Consider the following 13,802-nt stretch of genomic DNA (forward strand, 5'->3'; position numbering starts at 1 on the left):
CTGTAAAAACAGATAAAAAACAGAGAGAGAGAGAGAGAGGGTGCTTCATGGACATGCATTGTGCTGATGTACCAGCAGCTGTGTACCCTGTGTTGGGCTTGGCTCACCAAAAGATCCCCTGAGAATGAACGAAAGGGTGCGTGTAGGGATTCGTGTGTGAATATGTACTGTAAGTGAGAGGGGCGTACAGTGTGCCGTGAATGTGTAGTTTCAGCTGTGACCAGATCTGAAAACCGTGACAGCGTACTTCTGTTAGCATACACGTTGATGTGAAAAACTATTGGCTCCTCGCACATTTTCTTTTTCTGTTTCAGCATTTTTCCTCACACTTACATATTTTATAGCATCAAGAAATGCATATCAGACAAAGACAACCAGAGTAAGACAGGAAAAGCAGGTTGCGATTTTGAATTTATCTGTTAAGGTGGGAAAAATCTGCCTGTGCTAACCTGGCCCAATGAGAAAACGTAATTCTACCGTCAAATCGTGAGTTACTTGTTGCTACCAGTTAGACCAGGGGTGGGCACCTCCAGGCCTGGAGGGCCGGTCTCCTGCAACTTTTAGATGTGTCTCAACTTCAACACACCTGAGTCAAATAATGAGGTCGTTAGCAGGACCCTGGAGAACCTGACTGCACCGAGGAGGTGATTCAGTTATTGGATTCATGTGTGTTGGACCAAGGAGACATCTAAGAGTTGCAGGACACCGGCCCTCAAGGACCACGATTGCCCACCCCTGCGTTAGACAGTAGTCGTGTCTACATTTTTGCGAGTCCAGCACAGATCAATATGGATCGTTAACAACAGAAGAACCTCTACAGTTCTACATGTCTCACTTGTCTTAGCTCTGGTCATTGAGGAATAAGAAGAGACGGAGAAAACTGGCATCCAGAGAAAGCTCTATGGTGAAAACTGATGACCATAACGAGGACTGTTCTTATACTTAGACTGAAGAGACAAAAGCAGAAAGGATTGCATCCCATCATCAAATATGGAATAAAAACTAACGCAGTATTTAAAAATTGTATTCTTTACCTGCATTCAACATTATTATGATAGAGTGATGGTCTGAGGCTGCTTTGCACAACTTGAGGTAATCGATGGAACGATGAATTTTGTTCTATTCGAGAAAATCCTAAAGGATTGTCAAGGGTAGTCCAACCAGTCATTAGGATTTGGGAGCAATTCTTTTTTTAAATATACATTTGTTTTTTTTGTTGTTTTTTTTAGGTTGGTTGAATAACTTTTTCTGTTGTTAAAAAAAACTGGATTTTGTATTTACTAAGGTTATCTTTGCCAAATAAAAACCTTATTTTGATGACCAGAAACACTTAAGTGTGAGGGGAAAATATAGAAGAAGAAACAAAACAAATCAGTGAGGGACAAATACTTGTTCACAGCCAAGGCTGTAAGACAGGCTCATTTGTTTCAACATATATATAAGAGTATGGTCAACGAGTTGTTAGGCTGCTCTTTTCTTATCGACACACAGCTGAGTAAAAACAGTCTTTTCAGTCATAATTGGGCCCTCGGTTGTGACAAACCCCTGAATTCACAACACAGAGGTCCGGTTACAGATCTCATCAGTGGGACGTCTGTGCCTTTTCTTTTTTATAAAACAGAAGCAAAAACTTGGCTTTTGGAGTGTCGTGTTGTCAGGATGTGAATGGTAATCACTCAGCAGAAAAGTGCATCTCAAAAGTCATACATCACTCTCTCAAACAAAAGGAACAGCACATATTGCTTGTTTGAATTTTGTTGAATGTGTGTATTTGTAATGAGTGTGTGTTCATAAATACCATACAGCAAATAATAATAACAATTCAACAGAAGAAGAAGAAGAAGAAGAAGAAAAAAAAAGAATCCACAAAACATTATATTATTTCTCATTACCAGAATGAAGCAGTACAATAAATTAAAACTATAACTGAACAGAAGTTCATTAAAATTGCTATATATATTCATATTGTATATATATAGTATTTGTCTGTCTGTAGTCAGCCTTTCAGGTGCATGCTCTCTTCTGGCCATAGATGGTGGGGAAAGGCCTGGGGGGGATCCGGAAACCTCAGTCTTATCATGCTGTTAACATTTGAAACAAAAGGAGCCAAAGTCAGGATAGATGCACTGTGCTTTGGAGGGACACACTGTCCGTTGTTACAAGTCTTTTCCTCAACAGAATACAGAGGATCCTTCATTATATTGAATGCAGTACCGTCTTTATGTTAAGTCCGCTGGACCTCTCTGCTTTGTGCTGTGACAGTAGGAGGACGCAGTACTATTAAGGAGTCCACTACAGTCGGTGGTGTTCTTTTGCAGCATTTTGGGGCGGGCCGGACCACGGGGGAAAAAGGTGGTGGTGGGGCGGATGTAGCCGTGCACGGTTCTCTGACACAGGGGGTGGAACTTCGGGACGAAACATGGGGCTCGGATCAAATCACAAGCTATACATCCACTGAAGCCCACACTACATTTAACCACAGGTAAACAGTATGAGTCTGAACATCAGGGAATTTTGTATAATCAGGATGCAATGTGATGCTTACTTGGGGTGATATCTTTTAACCTGTGACAGAAATAAAACAAACAAAAAAAAAAAATGCAGTACCAACAGCCACACCTTTATCTCCCCTTGCCCCAGGATTTCCTCAAATTTCTAAGAGTTCAGAATAAGTATGGCTACCTAAAACATCACATCTGAGGCTCTGTCAGTCCAGGTTTGGAAACTGTTCACATTAACTCTCAGCTTGTATCTGTCCTTCCCTCAATTGGAGTCTTTAACACTGTCTGTGGAGGGGAGCACAAAAAAACAAAAAAAAAACAACAACCTTTGTTGGCTCCACCTCATTTTTCCTCTTCTGGCACTCCCTTAAAACAGGTCCACTTTTTGCCCCACGGGACAGCATTCACCAGGTCCATTATCTGTCAGGACACTTCAATGATCTCCATGCTTCCGGAGAAGCTTGACTGCTTCCCGATTTTCCCCAGTTCTTCCCTGGACCTTGTCTCGGAGATGCCCTCCTCAAACTCCATCTGACAGCTGCGGCGCTTGAACTGCTTTTCTGACGCAGGAACACCATTACTCGAGCTGGCGGACGTGGAGTCCCAGTGGTCCCTCTGTGTCTGAGGCCCTGAGAGCTTCTCCCTCTGGGATTTGTCCCGTAACCTGGCGCCTTCGCTACATCCAAACGCCACGTATGCTGAGCTGCTACCAAACCGCACCGATGACTCCTCTCCCCTCCCGTCTCCTCCTCCCAGCTCCATTTCTCCCTCACCACCTTCGTCTGCTCCAAAATGCCAGGGAGCGTCCATGGTTGGGGTGACTGGAGTGACGGGAGTTGTAGCCTGGACAGTGTCTCTGTGTTTGGTCCACATAGCCCCAGACCCCAAAGATGGCAGGGAGGGTAGCGAGAGGAGCGAGGAACCCCTGAGGTTTTCTTCCAGGCTGGGGCTCTTGTGGTCCAGCGACAAGCTGAGGGACTGGGGAGGATGTTGCAGATGGGAGTGGACTGGAGAACTGCCGCAGCTGTGCTTAGTTTTTCTTCTGGATCTGGATGAGGATGTGCCAGATCGATGGACTCCTTCACTTCCACCCAAACCCCCAATGCTACCCCCGCTGCTCGGTGAGGGGAATGGTGAATCGAAAGAGCCGGGGCTGTGGAGGACGGGCGACTGGGAGCAGACACCGTTGGAGGTGCCGGTCCCCGGGCTGTCGAGCTTGCACAGTTTGGGGATGTCTTCAGAATGAGTGGGTGCCATGCTGGGGCAATGTGGACTGCTAGGAGAGTAGACAGACTTAATGTCCAGAGAGAAGGAGCGTTTGAGACGGTTAGTGTCCATAATCCTCTCTGCCGAGAGGTGCAGGCCGTTAAAGCCCTGCTGGAGGGAAGTGGGAGATGGTAACTTGGGTTCAGTCTGGGCGTGAGGATCTGCCACTGATGAGTCACAGCTGGTGTGGTGGCCGTTGATCTCAAAACCGGCAGAGACCCCATTAACCTCAGAGCTTTGTTTGGAGTTGTTTTCAGACTTCTTGTCATCTGTGGTTAAAGCTTGTAGTAATCGCAGGCCCTTCTCAAACTCCAGCAACTGACCCAGGAAGTTAAAGTTTGGGGATATGGACGGCCTCCTGTCCTTTACAAACCTGTCAGAAAGAAAAAAAGAGTTTAAAAGATTAGTTGTCTGAAAACTATTTGAAAGCAAAGTATGGCAATAAATCCTGTGTAAAGTTATATGAGGTCTGAGAGGGGCCACTATTATGCTGGTGCACAATATGCAATAAATGCTTTGTCCTTTAAGGCCAAAACAAACTCTGTTGCACAAACTGCAACCTGGCAACCGTCTTAACAATTTCATTTCATAATGAAAACGGGATTTCTTCTTCTTTCATCTTTTCATAAACGATGACACCCTAGCTTAACTGGAGGTGAGTGGGAGGGGCAAACATACCTGTAGGCATCATCTGATGACAAGCCCATTGTCTTCATGATGTATGCAATGGCGATGGTGGCTGATCGTGAAATTCCAGCTAGGCAGTGCACAATCACTCTGCAGTTTGACACCTTAGCTTTGTCTGATGGGAGCAAAACGAACAGATTGTAACAAAAAACAAACAAACAGATATACTCACGCATACAATAATGTAAACCCTTGAAATGTCTATTCTTTGATAAAGGATTTTTGTGAAAACTGGTAGAAAGCTGTAGTGCCTCTTCTGGTTCCTATTCAGAGGACAATAACTCTCAAAAGACAAACAAGGAGGCCGACATCTTAGGACTAACATTTTAAAACATTCTGTGCTTAGGGACAAAAAACAAAAACAAAAAAAATGTTGCGTCAGATCATGAAATATGAAAATCTCTGATATTATTACTTGTCAATGTAAAGTCTACCTTTCAGAATGCTATCCAACTTGTTAGCATGCCACTATCTCTGACACTGTCCAGTGCAGTAACTGTAAGCTATAGTCACAACCCCAGCACACCATATGAAGGTGATTGCTTTAAACTTTATGTTTGAAATTTTGAAGCACAAAAGGAAGTACTTCTTGGAATGTTCCTCAGCTGTTTTGACAGTCGGCTAATAAAGGCGTTGAGCTGTCCAACAACAGTCTGTTACATAAGCATTGCAAAAGCCTTCTCCACTTTTAAATCAGCATGGTGACTGCATTTTGGGGGACTCAGTAGAATAAGATGACAAAATCCAAGATATTTGTAATCTGCAAACTGGCTAACGTTTAGCCTTTAAAGACTCAGTTAGAATCTGTCAAAATCGGCTTACTAAATAGCTATTTCAGCATTTATAATAAGTCTTGGGTGCATTTTATAATATTTAGTTGAAAATCTAAATGTAAGAAAAGTAGCATTTTCACCGTTTTTGGCATTAAGACCTAATTAGAGTTGGATGTTATACTCTAAATGAAAATGTACAGAATTTCATGGGTGTTTTCTTTGAGTAGTACAGCATTTGACAGGAGTCCACCTCCGTGGTTTACAATTGCGTTTCTAATCTCTACCTTGAGCTGAAACTTGCGTAAATGTGCTGCAGACTCCTACCTATAAACTCATTTGTTTTGTCCAGCCAGGGCAGCAGTTTTTCGCAGTAGTTGTCGTTCACTGGGATGCGCATGAAATGGCTCTCACTGATGAAGTCCGGTTTGGGACAGGTGTTGCTGGCGTTCAGGACATAAGTGATGCCATTCTGAGACATCAAATCCTAAAGAGATTGGCAAAAACAGGTTTGGGGGTTATGCATGGTAGATTATTCTGCCAGTCTTATCATCGAAATTGGTGATTAAATCTCACCTTGTTGAGAACGTCTTTCTGTGAACCCAGGTAGAGGTGTGGCAGGATGCGAGTTGGTCCTACGTTTGCCACAGGTAAACAGGGCTGGGACAAGCTCATTGGGAGTGCAGTGGCAGGCTTCCCCTCGCACAGGCCGGGGAAACAGGAGGAAAAAGCTGCGAAACCTCCTGCAGAGACAGAAAAGGCAAGAACCGGTTAGGTGCACTAATGATTTTCCACTGAACAACCACATGCCACAGTGGAAACTCCATTTTCGTCACCATTAGCGCCATGGACACACGTTCAATAGACACTTGGAGGCTGAATCTGGGCTACAATGTCTGGGTCCTGCTTAGTGAAACAGAAGCGAAAGAAAGGAGGCTCTCTGTGCTTCTGTGTGCAAGTTGGGTTAACTGCTGGGCGGCCAGGAATGCACGTCTGGCCCTTTAAGAGGCAGGCGGCTCCACTTTTGGCATATGTGTATGTGTGTGGCTCTGTTTCCTGCATGAGCTCATGTCCTGTAGCAGTGCATTGCGTCAGGCTGAGGGAATGAGAGAGGCCACAGGTGCAGGGCCAGGACAGAGGCCCAGAAACATCCCACTGACACCCACACACACGGTTACACACGCACACACACCCACACCCGCGCACACACGCACGTTAGCACATGGAGATTATGATCTAGTTTTCAGCATATGCTCAAAATTCACTCTCACTTGCTTTAATACTTATTCTACCTAATGCAAGCACACACGCACGCATGCATGCACGCACACACATCCCCATAATAATCATAATTACTCTGCAGCAGTGTGGTTGTATAACTACAGGGTAGGAAACAGGGTGAGGGCTTAGCAGAGTGTGTGTTGAGGAGTGGGTGCAGAGTGCTGAAAGGAAAACGGAGAGCTTCAAGGAAAACTTTGAGCCCCAGAGAAGGAGATTAGAACCTAATCTACGTTCAGCCCTGCCTGACCCAATCTGGGATGTAGAGCGAACGCTAAACACATGCACACAAATGATCACAGAGCGAGCGTGAATGAGACATGACATCACTGCTCAGAAGAAGCACACACAACTCTGTCCAAGCAGATCTGATTGTAAGCCAGATACAGAGATATAAAGGCCAATGCAAACTCCAAAAAGAAAAAAAAAAAAAAGTATGAGATTTCCTCCAACATCAATAATAGATATTCACATTAGGACTGTGTGAAACAATCATGACCCAGTGCTGTTCTGGGTGCACTGTGCCTTTAAGAGGAAAGTGAAGAAGGGCTGTCTGTTTCCAGCTATTAATGGCAACCGGCAGAGCGATGACATCAGTGCTTTCCTCGGCAGAGGGGGTGGAGCGGCGAGATGGATGGATGCAGAAAGAATGATCAGATAACGATTTAGGTGGAAAAAGTTAATGTAAACTCTGAGGGAGGGCTGTCATGCTAGGACAAGCCTATATTTGTTGAGATATTTGCCTTAGGCCTCCCTGTAGCAGAGTGCCTCCCTCTAATTGATGAAACAGAAAGAGGAAATGGTTTTTGAAGGGCTCCTTCCTGGTTTACCTTTTCCCAGAGAACCTCTGACACAGAGCATGCATACATAGAGAAATAAATAGGATCTAATGCAGAGGTTTGAGGAAATGCTCCTTTCCTGCAGGCAGATAAATCAACAGGATTAAAAAATAAATAAAACAACGCCTTATGTCAGACAGCAACCATTTCCCTCTTTGTGTGCAGACATTGTTAGAGAGTTGTTAGAAGGTCTGTGGACAGGATGTTCCACATAGTGAGTGGTTGAGGAGAAAGTGTGTGTGTGTGTGTGGGCGTGTGCGCGTGCATTTGCATTCTTTGATCTGGATAAATAATTACTGCAGTGGACCAAGACGTGTTAAATTAACATTTAAAGACCAGAGCGTGCTACTGAGGGAGTAAGTAAGGGGTTACTGGCATGAAGGAAGATTGGAGTCAGAGATAAGGAGCCAGAATGGGTCCGCTCGGCTGCTTTTTTAGGAGCGATTACATTACAGCGGCATTACGTCAATTACAAAACACGTTCCTGTGGTCAAAGATTTACACTGCTGCCACTAATGGACGTTAGTCACAGAGGAGATAGCATGCTATTGGCACTTCGTCGCCTGAACAGACTCTACTTAAGGCTGCCATGACAATGAGGGAGGGCAGAGATGTTGATGACAGCTGGCTTAACTTGTCCTTCTGACTGTTGCCAGGATGAAAAAAAATAACACAGAAAAGGACATGATGATATCCAAAAAGTCCAGAGAGACGGCTAAACAGTCCCCACATGTGAATGATGTGTTCAGTCCAATCCAAACAAACGGTACACTCACAATGAAGTCATAGAAAAAGCCCTGTCCATGGGGATGACATCAGAAGTCAAACAGAGAGATGAGTTCACCCGTAATCCAGTGTGATACTGAGGAAAACTGACATCCTCCCGCACTGAACTTAGCAGACAAACCAAACACGCTGAGAGGCAAAAATAAATCAACGGCACATTTAGAAAACGAACACAAGTTGTTCTCTGTTCGAGAAGAAAAAGTTGTCACGCTGGAGTCATGAAAATGTACCCCGGACAGGATGTGACTAACCAAGTTCTAAACACACACTGTTTAAAAAAAAAAAAAGAAAGAAAAAAAAAAGTAAGAAATGTTCTGGCAAGAAGGAAAACACACAACCAGGAAAGAGGGCACCGTGTCGCCATCGGCATCCTTTTTCCGTTCCTCTCTGCCCACTTCATCATTTATGCAACTCATTATTTAACTTTCTTCCCCTGTTGGAGCCAAGAGCTCAGGCCTTCTTTGTTTGCTCCTTGTCACTTCTGTGAAATTCTCTTTTTAATAAACACTTACTCTTCAGTTCTACCCCCGACTCTCAGGACGAGAGACAATAAACATAGACATGACTGTAAATGTAAACAAAAAAAATAAAAAATGTAAATCATCCATTTCTGAGGCCTCATTGCTACGTCTTAGTTTTAAAGTAGATGGAGCTGTAAAGTTAAATTGAGGTGAGATTAGAGGACAATTATCCCATTATTTATTAACATGCAAAAAAAAAAAAAAATCTAATGAGACTATTCTCTGTATGTGATTAGATAATCAATATGCACTGTTGTTAAATCAATAAACTGGGGTATTGATTAGTTTAGTAAATTTTTTTCAGCTTGATCAGCCCTCACTGGTGACCAGCTGAATGGAAACTCAATAAACACGTCTTTCTCTGGTGCTTGTGTTCAGTTTTTACTGTGGGTAGAAGACTAAAAGCTAGATATTATTAGTGTTAAGTGTTCACAAATAAAATCAGAAGAAATAAAAGAAGCTGTAAAAAAATTTTTAAAAGGAAAGCATATTTTCTACAACCTTAAGAGATCTATGTGCCTCAAATCCTGTGTGGCAGCGAGAGAGAGCAACACTTCAGCAGATAGCGGGAAGGCTGCATAGCATGCCAGAGTTATTGTAAAAGGTCAGCAATCTCAAGGTAATTCATGCAGACTGCTGTTTTTGGATACACTAGCTCTTGTCAATATATAAATCACTAAAATAAGAAGCTATAGAAGCCTAAAATATTTATGCTGTAATCATTTTGTCTTCTTTCAAAATAGCAACACCATGCATACACCAACTGCTTCCTCATATTTTTTTTTTTACCACTCTTCCTAATATAAATTATTATTTACAGCTACAAGGCAGGAAGGCTAGAAAAAATATGTTGAAAAATGTACTTACATCTTTTTCTGCTATAGCTCTTCTGGTGTTAGGGTTATGAATGAGATAAAGTTGCTTTTGGCAGGTCAGAACCATAAAATGCTGTTCACATCATCACCGATGCAGGAAAGTAAACGCTCCTGATAACGAGTTCGAATTAATTTTAGATCAGGATTTATTTTTGAAAGAGCTCTGAACAACTAAAGCAGCAAGGGATAGACTTAAAGTCATAAAGGGCTTCAGTCCATTTATTCAAAACCTTTTGTTGCAAACGTCATCATCATTTCAAATAAATACCCAAATATATCACGATTCTTACCAAAATCGCATGCAGCACCTGCCTGGCATTTATTCTTAATGGGATTTCCACTGTTACATCACTGACTGTCTTGTCAATACAATCTGCTCTTAGCTTTTGTGTAGATTTCACTTGGCTTTTTTACCTTGTCTATTAATGGGGAAAATGAGCTACACACACACACACACACGCACACACACACACACACACACACACACCCCCCCACACACACACACACACCTAAACAGTCTGGGGGGCATTGATTTGGGTGAATGACCACCCTGCACCCCTCTGTTGCTTTTCCCCTGTGGTTCATATGAGGGGAGACATTACGCCATCCCTCTGTGGCCCTCCAGCTGTCCCCTCCACTATGAGGGGACATTAGCATCTCAATGTAACCCCCCCCCCTCCCGCTCAGCCTCCCAACATGACATCATTGCACACATGTCCCTCTCAGCTTCACAAAGGCTTTTCTGCAGCCAGAAAAGAAGCAGGAGTGTGTGTGTGTTTTTGGTCAGAAATAGGCCAACAGACAGAATACTGATGAACTAAGAGGGTGAGATCACCGCCTGTCATGCATGGTGTCAACTTTATGATTATCACGTCGTCACACCTGCTGACGGTTAAATTTTTTATTGTTCCTCTATCTGGCTGCGCAGATAACGGGGACGTGTCACTTTGATCACCTGCTGTTTCAGCAGCGCCGTGTTATTGCATTATAGGCCCATAAACTCTCCCATAATTTAGTCTGCATGCTCAAGCCAGTTCTCACAGAGACGTGCCAACATGCTTCTGTACCTGTGACACACAGGGCTATTTTCATCTGATGATGGTAAAGGTGTGATTTCTTTTTATGCTGGGTGGTGAAGGATGTGCTATAACAGAGCAGTGGCAAGTGTAAGAAAAGTCTGCACCAGACCATTTCTAAAAGACACTATAGTGCGATGTGCGGGGCTCTTTTGTTGAAGGCTTTTCCCTCAAAAGCCTGGCTCTGCGTTGCCTCATTGCTCTGTGTGAAAATGTGTTATGTTAAACACCTGCAGTGCACCCTGCACATATCGATAGCATAATCTCCCTGAAGCGCCATCCTGCAGAAAGTGCAGAAAGCAAACAGCAAAGCAGAAGGTTGAGAAAGACCCAAACATCTCGGAGACCACAGGATGAGAGTTAGTGAGCACTATGTCATACTGCAGGTCACGGCTCTCTGTCTCCCCCCTCTCGGTCGTTTTTCCTGCCGCTTCTCCTTTCCTTCCCCTTCTTTGCTTCTCACCTTCATGATTCCATCCACTTAAATCACCCTTCTTCCTATTCTGTGTCTCCAGCATCAGTAGAATGCTGAGGACACGTCGGTTCCTGCACTGATCTGGTTTGGATCCTTTAAATTCACATCACATCTATCTTTAAGTTGCAGTATTCATCCGAATACCTGAAAGGTGCATCTCTCATAGAGCTCCACTCATTTTATGCACTCATGCATACACACAGGCCTTCATCCTGTACATGTAGCTATTCCTTATTTCTTCTACACACACACACACACACACACACACACACACACATCTTCTGCAGGTGTTAATGCTCCACGTGAATACACACCTCGAAGCTCTCTCCCCTGCTTCATCCGGCGGACCCTGATCTTCAGCCTCATGTCTGATTCCTGAAGCTCTGGCCAAAAGCAGTCCTCTGCAGGGGCAATCACAACATCCAAAGGCATTCCCTTGGCCCCCAGTACAAAGTCTTTCTCAAATGCACACACAGATAGAAATGTCCAGGTGTCCCCCTCCGTTGGAGACAAAAAGAGTCCTTGCCAACAAACAAATGAAAAATACTGGAAAAACACACGGAAGTGCTTTGTCAGGGTGAGTTTAGAAACCAAAAGTCCAGAAAACTCTGCTCTGGTTAAATAATTGCGTCAGTCTCCACTGAGTGACTTTCAAAGACAATGAAAAAATAGTCCAAAGTGGCCTGTGGAGACGCTCGTCAAGTCAACATATGAACAAAATCCTGCTGCCTGGACCACAAAAATTCCTAGAATGCTCCTGCCTCAATAAACGGCAATTCTGTGGTCTTGTGAGAATTATTTGCCTCTATGAGAGCGAGAAGAAGAAAGAAAAACAAAATGCAACGCCTGTATGTAAAACGCCAGCTGTGATCCGCCTGCAGCTGGTTCCACAGAGCGGCTGTGTGTTCCTCTGAGCGCTCTCTGTCTGAGTGTCTACAGCCAGAAGAGCAGCCCGCTATTGTTGTGCCGCTCCAACTCCCTCCCGTCTCTCATTCGCTCCGTCACCGCTCTCCACTCCTCCCTCTTGCCTTCCTCCTCCTATGACTCTCTCTGTGAGGAAGATGACGGAGCTGCACTCGCTCTTCTTCGAGCTCTGGGGTTGAATGAGCTCACTTGCCGTGAGCTCAGACTCTAACCAAACCTCCGTCCCTCCCCGCTCACACCGTCTCCTCCTCCCTCGCTCGTGGAGCCAGCGCTCCGTCATAGCTAATATCTAAAGCATGTAACCACATTCCTTACTCAGCCAGCAAATATGCGGCCACCTCAGGGGCCCAGCTATGTCGGGGCGGGATGGCGGATGAGATGAAGATATTAAGATGAAATGAGACACGCAAAGCTTCCTAACATCTCAGTTGCCAATTACAAAGAAAATAGGACAGCGACTGGCTGGTGTTTGTCATTTTGTAGGCATGAAGCCATTTTTTAAGACTGCTATTTAATTTGAAAGAAAATCTAAAAGATGTTTGTCTGTTAATGTAAAAAATAGGTTCTGGCTGAAAAAGAATAAGTAGGTTGATTTGACTAAGATTACTGTAGCTTAGCAGTAAATGACATGTTTAAAGTTTGATTTAAGACCACGTTAGTGTGTTGATATCTGATCTTTTTCTAAAGGTGATGTAATTTGTTTGACTTCACAAACGCTTCCTGTTCTGGTTTGTGTTTAATGTTCCAGTGGACACTCTGTTCTCATCCTTTTGATTTCATGGCTGAGAGCAGAGGACAGTAAAGGTAAGTACTATAGACATGAAGCAAAACATCATGGAACAGAGCAGAGAAGAGCAGAGAAGAGCAGTCAGGTCGAAGACTCCTCTACTTTAGAAACAGGCTAAATGTCTCATAGTGGGAAAAAAAGCTAAGATTAAACTAAGCAACTAATGGGAATGGATCACAGGATCTTGGAAAATAAATAAATAAGATTATATTTTATTTCCAGTTTGAGCGCGGCATATATTTTTACTCTCTTTTACAGGTGTCCTTTTTTTCTTTTTGCCTTTTCTTCTCGGTTGAAGAGCTCCAGCTCTGTCAGACTGATTCAAAGTCTTGCCACAGATCTTCAACTGGATTTAGGTTTGAACTTTGTGTACTTTATACATTCTAACACAACAACGCTCTCATCTAAAGCCTGATATTAGAGCCACTGCTGTATGTTGAAGGTTTCTGTCCTGGTGGAAGGAGAGTCTTTGCACCAGAGATCAATCTTTACAATAATTATGATCAGCTTCTTTCTACCAACTGAAGAAAAGCGTCCCACATCATGATGCTGTTGTTTTAGTTGCATGTGTACGTCTTTATTGTTTTGCTCTTCTGCTGTACTCCTTCCACCTTTGACTGATGGGCGGTTTTAGCTCTGTGAGATGTTGGAAACTAACACTGCTTTTATTTTTTTCTCCCAGCTCTGACTTGTCTGCTGTGTTCTTTGGTCTTTATGTTGCTGTTTATTTCCCAATATTCTCAATCAAACATCTGAGTAGCAGTGGACTTTATTTAGCAGTATCAAAGTAAGAGGGACTGAACACAAATAGACTCTAGAAATAATTGGGAAGATTCTTGATTATTGATATTTTGTGTTGGTCTGGCGCATAAAATCTTAACGACACACTGACGTTTGTAGTTTTGACGTGACAAAACGGGAATATGTTCAAGGTACCTGAATACTTGAGGTTAGGGATGTGCCGATCAGGTTTTTTCCTCCCGATACCGATACCGATCACCCATGAGGGCCGATACA

The 13,802-nt window shown here is 43.5% G+C and overlaps 1 protein-coding gene across 4 annotated transcripts in view; it reads right to left on the bottom strand.

Moving 5' to 3' along the window:
- Positions 1-1,029: 1,029 nt before the first annotated feature.
- Positions 1,030-13,802, bottom strand: part of dusp8a (dual specificity phosphatase 8a) — a 46,926-nt gene continuing 34,153 nt past the window's right edge. For 3 of the 4 annotated variants that reach the window (XM_007561399.2, XM_016676071.1, XM_016676072.1), the window contains exons 4-7: positions 5,801-5,967; positions 5,552-5,711; positions 4,446-4,569; positions 1,030-4,140 (exon numbers count right to left, since the gene is read on the bottom strand). In XM_007561399.2, the coding sequence (XP_007561461.1) occupies positions 2,925-4,140; positions 4,446-4,569; positions 5,552-5,711; positions 5,801-5,967 (1,667 nt within the window). In that variant the 3' untranslated portion in view covers positions 1,030-2,924. Of the gene's footprint in view, positions 4,141-4,445; positions 4,570-5,551; positions 5,712-5,800; positions 5,968-11,388; positions 12,171-13,802 lie in introns of those variants that run through there. The other variant, XM_007561400.2, reaches the window with a different exon arrangement.

Source organism: Poecilia formosa, unplaced genomic scaffold, assembly GCF_000485575.1.
Source record: "Poecilia formosa unplaced genomic scaffold, Poecilia_formosa-5.1.2 Scaffold126, whole genome shotgun sequence".
Classification (NCBI taxonomy): Eukaryota; Metazoa; Chordata; class Actinopteri; order Cyprinodontiformes; family Poeciliidae; genus Poecilia; species Poecilia formosa.